The 15,540-nt window shown below is 32.9% G+C and overlaps 3 protein-coding genes across 3 annotated transcripts; 2 read left to right on the top strand and 1 right to left on the bottom strand.

Moving 5' to 3' along the window:
* Positions 1 to 4,351: 4,351 nt before the first annotated feature.
* Positions 4,352 to 5,682, top strand: TRIADDRAFT_51117 (uncharacterized protein; the record flags this gene model as incomplete). The annotated part of the gene is made up of 6 exons (XM_002117761.1): positions 4,352 to 4,443; positions 4,598 to 4,636; positions 4,736 to 4,797; positions 5,126 to 5,175; positions 5,254 to 5,354; positions 5,451 to 5,682. The coding sequence occupies 6 exons, from the start codon at positions 4,352 to 4,354 to the stop codon at positions 5,680 to 5,682; spliced, it is 576 nt and encodes a 191-aa protein (XP_002117797.1).
* Positions 5,683 to 6,655: 973 nt separating this feature from the next.
* On the bottom strand, positions 6,656 to 10,398 carry TRIADDRAFT_32935 (uncharacterized protein; the record flags this gene model as incomplete). The annotated part of the gene is made up of 11 exons (XM_002117715.1): positions 6,656 to 6,841; positions 6,930 to 6,998; positions 7,122 to 7,230; positions 7,335 to 7,450; positions 7,540 to 7,697; positions 7,801 to 7,879; positions 7,986 to 8,036; positions 8,337 to 8,384; positions 8,550 to 8,624; positions 9,504 to 9,641; positions 10,366 to 10,398. 11 exons carry the CDS (start codon positions 10,396 to 10,398, stop codon positions 6,656 to 6,658), a joined length of 1,062 nt encoding a protein of 353 aa, XP_002117751.1.
* Positions 10,399 to 11,422: 1,024 nt separating this feature from the next.
* TRIADDRAFT_16993 (expressed hypothetical protein) lies at positions 11,423 to 11,740 on the top strand (the record flags this gene model as incomplete). The annotated part of the gene is made up of 1 exon (XM_002117760.1): positions 11,423 to 11,740. A coding segment is annotated over one exon (318 nt), but the record flags the coding sequence as incomplete, so codon positions are not given.
* Positions 11,741 to 15,540: the final 3,800 nt, after the last annotated feature.

The following is a 15,540-nucleotide window of genomic DNA, read 5'->3' as shown; positions in this document are numbered from 1 at the left end:
TAGAGTAATGAAGTAATAAAGGAACTTTTTTAAGGGTTTATTGTACTGTATACTGTACACTATAGCACTGTACAGTACACTGTACAGTACTAAACCTAAGAAAGGTTCGGTTCGGTTCAATACCTTTATGATCTATATACAGTACTATGCAAACACCTAACTTATTGGTCTATGGCCATAAGCCCATAACTAACTGTAATCTGTTCGCGAAAATCCGTCTTGATGGTCATGTCTTTTCAACGTCCGCCTTTAGGAGAAATGCCTACAATTAATCCGTACGTATTATACTTGTTGTCTAAATATGCTTTACTTTATCTCATGAATCTAGGTGCTGTAGTATTAGATCGATTTATCTATTGTACATAATATTTTCTTCATGCTCGCTAGTACGGTAGTTTTGCTTACATCCATTCCTACGCATTTCGTTTGACAGCCTCGAGTCTTATACAGCAGTAGTGTTAGACTTTTCGAAGTTTCGTTATTTTCATGTTGCGTGTTTATTTGCAATTGTCAGCATAAAATCTTGGAGTGTAGTGACTGAGATATTACTACTGCATTTGATCTTCCGTTCAATCTAATAAGGGGTTTACAGTGCTTTAGCCTTAATCTTTATAATGTCATATTGATTACATATTCTAACTTTACGCTGATAGTCAACTGCAAAAGAAAAATCAAGATCTCGGTAGTCAGGGTACGTACGTTAGTCCATAGTTTGATGGCGCAGAAATGTAAATTCTTTTATGTATTAGCTTATTGGATTTAATTACATATCTTTACTATATGACTCTAGTTTTCTTACACTATTATTTGAAATTTATGATTTATTTAAATAATAGGCTCTATGAGGAAAACTATGTTATCTGGATATAAGAAAGGAATCAAAGGAGTAAATGCGCTTATATAAATTTTGTACACATTTTGTTGTAGTTCAGTTTGACTTTACTATAAATTTATTACTAATATTGATGTATTATAGTAAATTTCCAATGCTGTAACAGAATTGATAAATTTAAAAAAATTTGAGTTATCTTCAGCAGACGTTGTGTCAATTCAGTCAGCAGTAAAATTAGTTAAGACATGGACTATTAAAAAGTTCTGTCTGTGCAGATGTACTGGTAAATTATGTTTGAAAATTAGTAACTTTGGTGCATGTACTGTGTACTATACCTTCCAGTATAGCATTAATTTTTTTTGCTAGCGAAAGACAAGTGTTCCTTGGGTTATATAGTCCACTACACGATACTGTAACTAACTGATTACGAATTAATGCCTTAAACGACAACACTGATGAACGGATTAAAATATAAGTTTCTATAGGAGGTACACTAGATACTCTGAGAATAGTACTAATGCGTTTGAATAACATTGATACCCAGTTGCTATTATATTTTTAAGTGCGAAGAAATAAGTTTTCCATTCATGCTTTAATTATACAGTACAGTACCTAGCCAAGTTTTATACGGATTTTACTGCGTTCTGCAATCTGTACAAAGTCATCGATTTACATAGATTTATTGCTAACGATATCCAGTAGATAGAAGAGTCTACCTTTTTCTTTTAGTTATTCTTATCTGTATAATACGTAATGTAGGTACTCAAATGTTCTACGCATACAGTACAGTATACGTAAGTGTTAGTCTAGGTGTGAGAATTTTGTATATCACTGTAATATCACATCAATAGCTTTGCATACATAGGTATGTATGTACATAGTACAGTACATGAGAAACGCAAATTACTGTTTGTATTTTACCCATTTACGGATATTAAGATCACTATTATTATTTTACGATCATTATTTACTTTAGTAGTTGCTATACACTTTAACCTTGATTAATGAAAGCATTTACACAGTACTGTAGTTTATTCGCTAATTAATATACCGTAGCAGTACTGGCAATTAAATATCGGCGATTTCTGATCATTACTAGCATATTCGTGCTGTAGAATGTCTGGTATTAAGATTTCCAAATGCGTACTATTGTCTTCATTAATTTAAAAATGAATTCATACGAAACGTAAACATCGTTCGCGCTTGTTTATCGTAAATATGGTTATTGAAGTTACAGAAAATATTACTGACCAGGAGAATAATTGTCAACCATTATCATCTTAGCGATACTTGAGCTACGTTGCTTATGTCAATCTGAAATTATTCTGTTAGAGGCATCATAATCTACTTCTTCCTATTCATAGTTTTACAGAGACGAAGATTTAGAGGATGAATCTGTTTTTCAAAGCCTTTACAAAAATCCAGCTACTTTGCCTTCCCGCGAAGAAGTAAGTTGTCATTCCCTTTTCATAAAATGCTACTGCACATGGTTAGCTATCTTTATTCTGTAATACACTAATCTAATAGTGGGCATAATAAATTAGTCGCCTTCGCAGATCGGACAACTGTATTCGTCATTTTCACAGCAAGGTAGCAATTTTAATCCTACTTCACAAGGTCAAGTAATAACAATGCGTCGCTTCTAAGTTAAAAACATTAGGATGTTGGTTGTTACTTTCATGATATAATTATCGCTAATCTTTGACTCGTATTTATGAAACAGTCTTGCAAAGTATGTCAACAAGTAGCGCTGGTCCTCAGGTGAACTTTCTAATTGAAGGATATATGTACAATGTTTTGGATAGTATTTGTCCAAATCACGTTAATTAAATTAAATAAACTTATTAATGTACCTATGTAGTCTTTCCGCACTATGACTACGAATGCTGCGATATCGAGTAGCGGAATTAAACTTCCTACTGGTAGCCAAAGCGTTGGATCTGGTTCACCTGGAAGGTCAGTTAAGTGACATATTGCGGGGATCACTGTATGAGAACGTTGGTCTTTTTTAATATAATTTTAAAGTGTTAAATTATTATTTTGAATTATTAGTGAATATACTACTCTTTGTTTTTAATAAACTTTTGTGTTAAAATATCTTCTAGCCACGTTTTGCAACAACATTCTAAGCCTTCTGCCAGGTTTGTTATATTATTTTATATTAATACTCTAACTTAGGGTGAGATTATTATTTCAACAATTACTACGAATTTTATTGAACTTTAGGTTGCCATTTTCTTCCAATAATAGCAATTTCTCAGTTATTAGAGGCCCGGTAACCAGCTTGCTTACATTATCTATCGTTCCTAAAACATTATAACTAATTCTGTATGTTTATAAAGCTGCAAGGGTCTTCTTCATCTATCAATTCTTCTTTTATGGTGACTTCGTATTCTGCTGCAGCTGGTAAATAGTAGCGGTTATTTTTTAGTCTTCATCTTGTTTCACTGCAAAGGTATTTTAATTCTTGAAATCTGCATAACATTTTAGGAGCGGACATATCTTCATCATCGAACAGCCTTGATATGTCTGAATTTCCTGAATTGTCCGCTGGTGATGGTAGAAAAAACAATTCTGCTACTATGACGCAATCAGTTTCTAATCAATTGAAACCTAACTATGGTAACAATAGTGTTTTAACTCGATTGATTCATAATAGTTTTTCTTAAAGTTCACTGGCTTCCTAACTGAAGGTATGATGTCAAAATCAGAGCAAAGTTCCGAATTCATCATACATAACGAAGACTTTCCTGCTCTATCTTCTAGTTATAAACAAGGTCTTAGGCGGCTTTAATTATTTAATGTACTGTATCTGATAATATGATTAACATTATTAATTTCTGAAACTACATATACATAGCATCTGTTGAAGTTAATATGCAAGACGGTCTCTTAAGTAAACATGGGAATGGTTCACATACGGTATTAGGCTTTATCTTTAGGTTTAGCCGAAGTTGGTTTCTTTTTATTTTCTTTTACTGAATATATAGCTACTCAAATATTTATGAAATAGATTACAGTTTAGCTTAAGCAAGTGATCGTTCATTTCTGATGATAACTTTAACTGATAAAATAACTCCTTTCTTATATACATAAAATGCAGCAAACAGGTGGAGCTCAAACGAATTTTTTCAATAGTAAGAGATACTGATTGAAGTAGTATATTATTTTAACCTAAACCTGATGAAGGTGTTTCATTTGCAATAAGCCAAAATTTTTAATTTATTCAATAGCTGAAACTCGAAGTACCAGTGGTGCAAATCAATCAACGGCGAATACTAAAGATATAACTGCGAGGTATAAGATCTTATTCGAGATTGTCTTATAAGCGATTTCTAGACCCTTTTCTTTGTGTCTGCAGATTTACTGCTGAAGGTTCTAAACATATTTTACAACCGTCAAATCACAACGGATTAAAAGGTAGCATTGCTATTTTATGTCGGCGATACTTTATTTCTAAAATCTATGGTTATTCTGGGATGGTTTCGATTATTCTCAAAATATATCTTTGTAGCTGGTATGGTTACGGATCAATTTGGTATGTTTGGGCTATTATCCTTCATTCGCGCCGCTGAAAGTGATCCTAATTTGGTAGCATTAGCTTTAGGAAAGTATGAACTGCTATCATCATGTATGAATTTGTATTTTAACAATTTATATCAGTTTTGCTACCCGTATTGATACTTGGTGACATTGGCAGTACTTTCGTCACCGATTGGTGTTACATAAAATTTACGTAATAAATTTATTTTTGCAATTTTGTAGCGACTTGACAACTTTAGGGCTCAATTTAAATTCTACTGAGTAAGTTTGACACTAATACTGGAGAACCGTTCTAATGAATTTAGATTACAGCCTGCAATAGATGTCATTCCAATTATTATATATTTTACTTTCTTTTAGGAATCTTTTCAATACTTTCTCATCACCCTGGAGTGAAACACAAGGACGACCACAAGATATTGGTCTGTGTCACTGCAATCCAATGTAGATAAAATTATACAATCTCTAAAACAAGATATTCAGCTTTGTAGACTATGTATTATAAGCGAGTAGCTTACAGCCGTTTCTTAGAGTTATAATATTCGAATTCCATTGATACGTTACTGTACACAAAGATATAAATCGGTTATTGTATTTAGTCTTTTTCTTAATGGGATACTACATGTACTTGTGGAACAATGTTATTATCATAGATGAGGTTTAGAAGTACAATTAAAACAATATGAAAAACATGTGTTTTGCATCGACCTTCTAAATGGGTTACTAATTTGACTTTCTATACGTCAATAGATTTTAATGTTCCACCCGAATATTTGACTAATATGTATATAAGAGATAAGGTACTTTACAATGAATTATGACTCGGTTGTGAATTGTAATTAACTTGCGTATATTCTCATTTTTCGTGGAATGGTCAGTTGGCAGCGATTAAATTGAATAGATATAATGAAGATTTGTTATTTTATTTGTATTATAATTTTGGTGGTGATTTTATTCAACTGGCTGCTGCCAATGAACTGTAAGGCCTGTTGCTAATACTATCAGTTGAATTTCTAATATTGCATTATTGGATGCAAACATATAACCGTATTTATATTTATTTTATCTCTTAAAGTTATGATAGAGAATGGCGCTTTCATAAAGACGACAGGGTATGGATCACAAGAGCTCCTGGCGTAGATCCGCAGGTTAAAACCAACACATATGAGCGAGGCACCTATCATTACTTTGATTGTCATAGTTGGCGTAAAGTTGCGAAGGAATTTCACGTTGACTATAGCAAACTGGAAGAAAGACCTAGGATCCCTTCAACAACGTCATCATCTATTAATTCTCAATTGAATTAATATCTGGAATAAATCAACGTAAATTGATACTACAACTACATTAATATAAATAACAACATCGGATATCACAGAACTATTACAAATGTAACATGTCTAGCGGTAGCGGTGAATGCATGTTGATTGATTAATAATTATACACAATATTTCAGCAACTGTAATGTCTGTAGCCATTGATCGCCTAGGACTGATTACATTATGTAGTATATGAGAATAGCCCGTAGAATGCTATACTTTATGTCTTCCGATGACTCGGTATAGTAAGATCTTTAGTTAGGTCATCTTGTGACTTGTCTAAGCACAAGAAAATTTACGTGTATGTAAATTGCTATTGTTAAAATAAAATCAATGATTTCGGTAATAATGGTGTTAGGGGTAAATTTTGATAAAAATTACTTTGACTAGAATTAATCCTTGACATTATGAATGACGTACATTACAGTAAAATTCTAGTGCCATTGCATTCACTATTACACAAATGAAGTCATATACACTACAGCGTGATCAATAATATTTAAAAATGATGACAAGCAAACAGAAAGATTGTTAGCAGTAATATTAGCTTATGTAATAAGTACAGCACGAATGTGAGCGATGCTATGACGACGATAGTACTTACTCACGTAAGATAAACCATAGAACCACAATACAGTAATGTTTGTTTTAGTAATGGTACTGTAGTGCTAAGAATCTAAGAAAGAAATTAAACTGTAGATCTAATGATGGTATAGTTATCGTGTTAAGTTTTTTATTACATCAACTTAGATTGCGGTAATGTTACATGTTTTATGCATCCTAAAACGGAGTAAGCATAAATAGTAGGCATAAACTAAAAGGAACAGGGTTCACATAATTATTAATTTGTAGAGTATTAGCTATTTAAATCAATTCATTCTTTTGTAAGGCTACTTATGCTACCATATAAGTAATGAGATTATGTTTGAAAGAGACGACTTAATCCTGGAGAAGAAAAAATTTATTGGTCAGAGGTGTTTGGAGTACCGTGATTTCCGATGTCATCACGTCCTTCGTCAGCGTTGGGTATCCATAAACCAGAAGCAATAGCTTTATTCAACCAATCTTCGGCTTCCTCTTTTGGCATTGCGCTTAGTACTGCCTGCAACTTTGGAATGTCTTTAGATTCGAAACACTCTTGTAATTCCTGTCGAAAGTTATAAACAACCAACGGCAAAAATAGGCACACTAAGATAAGAGGTACTCATAATTGTGCTCATCATATACGTACGCACCGTAGGCATAGATTCGAAAATTTCAGCAGGGTCAAGACCACCAGGGCCTAACCGTTTTTGCCTTTCTTCCTTTAATAAGAAGCTCAAGTTACTACGATATAAATCCAGTACTTCGAATGTACGTTTATCACGGAATTTATATATCATCAAAGCGAGTAAATACAGAATTGAAAGGAAAAAATGTTTTCGTACCTCTTCTGCTTTTTTAATTCTTGCTTGGGCACGGTCTTTCACTCTATCCTTAAACGATCTCAGTTCATCAAAAAATGCATCTAGATATTGCTTATCAGCCTTTTGAATTCTATAATAAATTTTTAGTTGTTGGTTTTAGCACCAATACATAACAGGTATTGATACCGTAATCCTAATAATGTGCTTTGGTTCTATTAACCCTAACTGAATCACCGTTTAAAAAATGCTTCTACTGTTGCTCGGGGATTCGTCTTCAATTGCTTTGCCAGTTCCAAAATGAAATGCATGGTAACTGTATGAAAAGCAACTTTGTGAAGTTTCTCTTTATCCTTAAAGCAAACCAAAAATTTCAATTTATTTACAATTATATATTCATATTTAATCAAATTCCGAATGGAGAGCCTTTCAACAGCATCACCTCTTCTAGTTCTAAGTCTATACACAAAAGTGCTAAGAAATTAGCTGCTTCTTCGCATAACAGGACAGGGTTCTCCGTTAAATATCCTTTTGTAGAGTCCCAATTTGCTTCCATATCAGCAAATTTTTCTAATTTAACTTGATGCTTACTAATAAAGTCTTCCTATAAGCGAATGCAATAGATGCGTTTATTTTTACTGCTGATCTTCTGTCAATAGATGCACAACCAATAGTCACTTTGAATAGTATCTAGTTTTTTAACTAACCCATAATTTAGACTTGTCTTCATCTGATAATTGCTCTGTACTTCCTTCCTGTTCTTGGTTTGGCTTATTGATAATCTTGGATAAAAGTTCGATAAATGCAAAGTGCAGTGCAATAAGTCTTAGTCTGGATAAATTGAGTGATGCTTTATTTATTTGCTATCAGTATCGTAAATATTATTACCGTTTTCTTAAAGCCTTCGCGGCTTAATGTGTCCACGTTCCAAGGTGTTTTCTGTTTCGAATTTTAAATATCAAGTTTAATAAGATAACATAAGTGTTGCAATGTATAAATCACAGTTGATAGTTGAGAATAAATGGCTTATAAGTTGGTGAATTCCATAGTAAATCAGGTGAGTAAATATTATAATAACATATGAGCTCATTTTGATAACTAGAAATTTCCATATAAGGATCAGGAAGCGAATGTGAGAAACTATAACTGCATCGTAATACCAACGAGCTGTAGTAAACTTGATTATATAAGTGTATATTGTTATTGGACAACTAGATGTAGAAAAGATTCTTAGCATACTATTTCTTTTCTTTCTAATTCTTTTCGTTTTTCTTCGAGTTGGTTTATCTAGAGTGATGGAGTAAAATTATCAGATCAAAAGTGGTCTTTAGTATCAAATACTATTTTAAATTGATCTCTGCTAATTGCTATTAACCATGATACAGTAATTATCGTCAATATTCCACTATGATGCTATTATAATCAACGTAGTGTAACTGAAAGTAAGCTTACTTCCTCCAATAATTCTGATAATCGAGTCTTGTAATGATTCAATTCAGTGGTATCCTTTTCTTTCGTCTGTTCGAGCTGTATATAGTATTGCAGCATTGTAACATAATATACAGGTATATGTTATGATTAGTTATCAAGTTTAATACTGTATATTAGTTTCTCGTAAGTCTTAACAAAGCTGTAGCCACATTGACCTAACGCACAGTTGTATCTATGTGGTAACCATATCAATAGTAGTCAAAGTCAGTTACGTAAAGAGATCGCAGCGTTATATCTGTCCAAATTGTGCGGCATATATTAGACATTCTTAATTATCATACTTTATGCACAATTGTTAAGAATTTCTAAATTGATACTATATATCATAATGCTCTTAGAAATGCAATTTTAACGTTACCTGATAACAACTAAGTGATCACGACCATTGTGTATTTGTTAAGTTGCGTGCTAAAGGTATGGTATGACTATGCAATGACATATCTGAGTGGTAACTAGAGCTGATGACAAGTAGATGTACTATGCACTACCATAGTATAGTATAAAGGTAGAGTTTAAAATAATCGGCATTAATGATTGTCGAAACAAAGAAATCTAACAACATGGAGTACTTTCGTTGAGAAATTAAATCAATATTGAAGCATTTTATCAGTTTGTTATATAAGCTAATTACCTTTATTGTTTATTTATTATACTGTATACCATATTAGCTACGCAGATATACTGTACAGTAGCAGTACCTGATAAATTTTAGTTTCTGTTGCTCTTAAATTGGCTTCACATCTGTAAAGTTTGGACATTGAGAACAAGGCTATTATCAGTATACCCAATGTTTAGGTTCTCATAGTAGCTGTCATTGTTAGCATATTAAACTGCACATAGATAAATATTTCGTAGTACATTCCAAAAATAGAACCAGTAAAAAGAGATATCGGTCTATAATAATTCAGGTACTACTAACTTTTCTCGTTGTTGACGATATTCATCTTTTTCACTTTTTGCTTCTTCCATTCGTTGCAATCTTGCTTGGTGACGCCAACGGAAAAGACTAGCAGTGTCGATATTAGGATGAGTATCATCTTCATCATCACTAATCTAGTACATATAACCAAGAAAATACTCAAAGTTCAGATTTATGTCGGAAAAACACAGTATCGAATACGATGGCCCATGAGGGTTACCTGCTATCTCATAGAAGATATGCTGCTGTACAGGATTGTTGTAGCAATCTACAAGATCGCTCCACGATATACAACTTATGAGTGCTATAACAATCCTGTACAGCAGCATATCTTGTATAAGATAGCAGGTAATCCTCATGGGCCATCGTAGAATCAAGAAAAGGCGTAACAAGTAAATGTACTGTCTGGAATAAGTCATCACATTTGTACATGACTATACACTGTACAGTACAGCATTATAGGAACTCGTATCCAGGCAAAGAAGGAAAATCGGTATTCATCATGAATACAAAATTGAAATACGAGTACAGTGCTTGCATACTGGAAAGTTAAACTTGAAGATCAAGACATACAAATTAACCATGAGTTAACTTAGCACTTGGCAACTAAATTATTAAAATTTGACTAGTAACGTGATAATTCCACGTTTTTCGTACAAGTTTTATTCGTTACTTTATAAATCAGCAATTACATTTCTGAAATGCTGACTAATTTGAATACTGTCTGTCAAAGCAACATCAGCTTTCATACGCACACTTAGCACGTAACGAACAGGTAAGAAGGTTCTAGAATAACTCAACGAAATTCATTTGATATTAGCACGTTGCTCTGTGCTTTAAATTTAAATCGTCATTTACCTCGATGTTGTCCCATTTACTGTAATCTACCATAATGCAGGTTTTTCTTATTTTATTTCTTTCATCAACTGGCAGTTGTCGCAAAACTTTATTATGATTTGTTGCGAAATTCTCAAACTGTGCACAGTACAGGGAATTCTTATAATGAAAGTACGGTAAAAGTCCTAATCTACAGTACAGTACTGTACAGTACAGTACAGTACAGTACAGTACTGTACAGTACAAAGTTTCAGCGGATATTTGGTACGCACCTTAAGTTGGATGAAACTTTGTACAAAACAGTAACAGTTCTAGCACTGTGATATCATACTGTACTATACAGTACGTAGTTCACTTGCTGTACAGTACTGTAGTTAATTACGCGAGTTCGAGCTAGTGTTCCATCGAACGCCTCATTCTTAGCCAAATCAGCGACTGAAAAAGTTTCGTTTTTCATCGGTCTAATGTGCAATATTGTACTGTACTACGTACAGTACGTGCTATTTTTACCGTCATTGTCTGAGCCTTCTGGGCCACCGTACTATACAGTACAGTACTGTACACGGTACGACACGCGAGTAAAAGAAAAACTTTTACCTTTAATACAGTACTGTACAGTACAGTACACTGTACATACGGTGACTACTTTTTTTTTTATTATTTTTACGTTTACTTTTCGCGTATCTGTACTAGTAACTGCGTATTTAACCATCATCTTAGAGACGGTAAAATTAAAAAAAATTTCATTTGGAATTAGAAAAATAAGTTAAGAATAGCTTCTTAGAGCAGTCTAGATTATGTGATCCACTTTTAGGTATTTGAAACGCATTGGAAGTAAAATAAGTTTACAGATATTTCAAGATTGAAAATGACATCTTCCTTCGATGAGGCATCTTCTCAGAAAATAAAAACTTTAAAACCTACATTGACTAACTTCAAAGGTACTAATGGTTTCTTGGATGACGAACAGTTCTTAGTTTATAAGAATATAATCAAGGATTATATCCAGTCTCGGTTATTTAATGAAGGTCTTTTAGATGGACCGTATCGATGTGATATAAAAGATGTTAAAACCAAGAAAGTATCCGAACGCTTGAAAGAAGTTGGAAATGAATTGGAGGGAAAATTTAAGGATTCTTTCAGTAATATGTGCGAAAGATTAACTATTACGGATACAACTGCTTACCCAACGTTTGTGGGTGTCGTTAATGAGTTATTTTCTACGGGTATCAACTGGGGTAGGATAGTCGCATTTATTGTTTTTTCAAGTAGGCTGGCGATCCACTTTAAACGAAATGGGATGCCTGAATACGTGAAGAGCGTTTATGGATGGGTTGCAAGATATATGCATACGAAATTATCTACCTGGATCGAAGCGAACAGATCTTGGGTGAGCATAAATTGTGTCGTAAACTTTTCGTAGACCTTCTTCCTATGTATGTTACTGTAGGCCCATATAGTCTTGATATTTTTACTATTTTTTCGTTTACTATAGTCTAAGTACAGGTAAAATGCGGCTATAAGTCTGATGCGCTAATTCAGAGCTCGTTATTACTGTACACACTTCAGATATGTAGTCTACGTATGGTGGACAATAAATTCTTTGCAGTGAAAGTAGTGTAATTTACTCCAACCCTAAATATAGAAGAGATTACGAAATTTCTTACCTATAGGAGATTAGTAACTAACGTAAATATATGCACGAATCGAAGACTATGAATTTCAGCACTTACTTCCAGTTCATGCGTTACAATCTTCTTACCTGAGTCGTGTGAGGTTCGAAAAATTGTGCAATTCACTGATACTGACTGCGCTGAATATGTAAGTCTGAGTCTGACAACGAAATGTAATATAGAAATCGTGCTACACAACATTATCCGAAATTCTTCTGTGCGAAGATTTTGGTTTACAGTTAATAAACAGTTACTGTACACCTGTTATTAATACTGTGCTACTGTATTTTATACGCCTTCCCTTTTAGCTAAGAGGTTTTTACAGTTATCTTATGTTTTGTAACCAATGCACTACACCATTATATTATAATTACTAGCCCGTGCAGTTTGTACATACAGACTTATACCAGAGGTTACTGAAGAAAGAACACTGTACCACTACCTGTACAACATAACTGACATTTCGAAAGTGCTAAGATTAGTGCAGTACCTACAATATGACAGAGAATAGCTATGTTAGGACCATAGGGAAGGACCACAATGATTAGGACTTTCAAGTGTTAGGAAGGCTTACGGTAGATTCTGCAGACACCTACGGTATAATAGTATAATCTACCGTCGAGGGTATAAAAGCCGGGAGTTTTTAAGGGAAGGACGGTTCGGGATTGGTATGTAGTATTATGTAGTAATACTGTAGGTCAGTAAACTAGAGACCATGTGAAATGTTACCGTTTTACAGTATGCTGAGACTTTTGCATTCTACCTGTATGTTTCATAATCAATGCAGTACAAAAATAGCTAATATTAATAGTATACCTTTTAGAAATTAAGATTCTACCACCACAGTGCCGTAACATTCATTCTTCCCTTCGTCATAATAAATAAATAATTTTTGAGGCATCTTGCAGTAGATACAATTGGCGTTTTAGTTATTATGTTATCTAACCATTAAATTTTATAACATGGAACTGAAATTTAAACATCATTTACAGATGGATTCGATAAATATTTTGTCTATCGTTATACAGGTTTTTCAATAGTTTACCGTGGACACTGCGTTTATTTTGATCACATTAACACCTATTACAGTAATCTTTGCTAACTCCTAGTGTAGTTTCGTATTGTTAGAATGGAACATAGTAATACATTGTTCCGTCAGATGTATTGAAAGTACTAGTATCAACATTTTTGCAGTGTGACTTATTTATGTTGGGTTATGGGAAAAGATGCTTATTAATATTATTACATGTCATACGTACGGTAGGCTCCTACTACGGTAATGATTTGATATCTCGTATGAGGCACAGTTAAAAAGGTCGCCACTAAGATACCTTTAAGTTTGTTAAAATGGTTATATTTACGCATTTTTGCTAGCGATGTTCATTTTTTGACTGACTACATTTAGCAATAGCCAAACTATATTACGTTAAAGATATGCATATTCTTCTTAGGATGGCTTTCTGGATCATTTCGACAAGAAAAATGAGAATGAAAAGTCTAGTATTTTTACTGCAACTATGGCTGTTGCTATTGGTACTTGTGCATACTTTCTGTTTAATAGATAAAACTAATTTAATATCGTCAGGGTTTAATACAGTACTGTACGTCATAGTAAACTGTTATAAGGCTAATGAAGATGTTATTATATAATCATTAACGATGGAGCACGGTTGACATTTACTGTTATTGATTGAACATAACAATTGCAACAGTATAAGTCAAATATATGTAATCCATTACTATTTGGCTTTGCAATATATGAACTAATTGCACTACTGATTAATTTTTACTTAATTCTTTATATTGTACTATACATATCATGATCATGCATTATATAATAGATACTTAATTCAAGTCATTAAGACAATATCTATGTCAAATTACTAAGTTACGCATTTCGCATATGTACTCATATGGTGTTACTTACATTTAACACTGACAGAAAAGTAAATGTTATTACTTCAGGATTCTAGCAATCAGTAAAGAATTTATACAGTAAAGCAAACAATTAATTATAATTTGAAAAGTATTTTGTGTTGTGCATGTAATCATTGCTATTAGATTTCGATTACTAATATCTACTCAAAAACATTTCAGCTATTGTGGAGTACCTTTGCTATGTGTAGTGTTTTGATAACAATACTGTTCTCGGTATTGAATACTTGATCGTTTTAATTTTGTAGTTAAAACTCCTCGAAACACGTATTATGATCATTACTACAACATATATTCCCGTTAACTAAATGTGTTGTACTAATTCGTTTTACGGCGATAGTGCCATAAGTAATTAGATCCTTTGATTTAGATCTTATCGCAGTAAAGCGTTATTGTAATATTTGTAATACATCTTGTTTGGTTTCATAGAAGTAATTAAATTATTTTCATTTATTAACATGTTTGCTATTGTTTCTAATATAACAACTGAGTACAATAACAATTTACGTTTCCTGAATTAATCTTTCTTAAAAAGTTTACTAGCAGTTATCTCTTTACACATGTAGTACATAACGTAGTACTAATATCCTAAAATCTTACTAAAGGCTACAGTAGAGTCCTTACAAGAATGCGTATATTCTTATAGCTTTACCAGTTTGATCAAGAGTATTCCGCTTTCATGTACAGTACGAGTACATCGTTCTTATCATTAAATCAATTGTCGCGAATTTACAAGCAACCTATTCCCATTAAAACTTGCAATGACATACAGTAGTTGTAGAGTAATTTTGCAGTATAAGAATAATTCTTTGCAACGAGTAAGAGATGATTCCTACTGTACGTATATCTTATTGCTCATATCCGTCCGATACGGGCATGCACGGTTACTGGCATCGCTTATGTCAATACTGCATTGTGATAATTACCAAATTATTTATTAAAAACACACCTACTTTGCTAAAATATCCTAGCTCATATAGTCTGAATATTATGAGATACAGATTCACCTACAAAGTTTATAAGATTCCCTGATTCAATACTGAAATATTTGAAGTTAGCAGATACCGCTTTCATCTCTAGAGCATACAGTGTTCCCATTCATTTCGCTAAGTACAGCGCTATTAAAATCTAAAGCGTACAAAGCTGGGCAGTGTTTATCTGCGTTTAAAAGTCAGCTATAGAACACTATTCCGATTTTCAAATATAAAAGAAGTGATTGAAAATTTTTAACGTCTATAAGGCCAGTTATCTATATACAAAATAACACACAAATCAATTTAGCTCAAATAAAGTTCAAAGTGAAAATTATTAGCAAAAATTAATATACTGAGCCTAGAGATTACTATGTCTATGTCCAAAGCGTAAAATATATTCTACAGGTAGTATATTACCAAAAGTTACTAAGAATTTTTTAGTAGTCCTGATCGTAGAGTATCATTGTCTAAGTTGATACTAACAATTGTATTGAAAGTTCATTTTACTTTCAACTACAGTAGCATAGGATACTGGAAATTGTACAAATAGTTAAAGTTTGCGCAAAATTATCTACTAACTCATACGTATTTCCTTTATTGATCGAAAGTCGATG

Source organism: Trichoplax adhaerens, genomic scaffold, assembly GCF_000150275.1.
Source record: "Trichoplax adhaerens TRIADscaffold_28 genomic scaffold, whole genome shotgun sequence".
Taxonomy (NCBI): Eukaryota; Metazoa; Placozoa; class Uniplacotomia; order Trichoplacea; family Trichoplacidae; genus Trichoplax; species Trichoplax adhaerens.
This window is presented reverse-complemented; position numbering and strand designations above follow the sequence as displayed.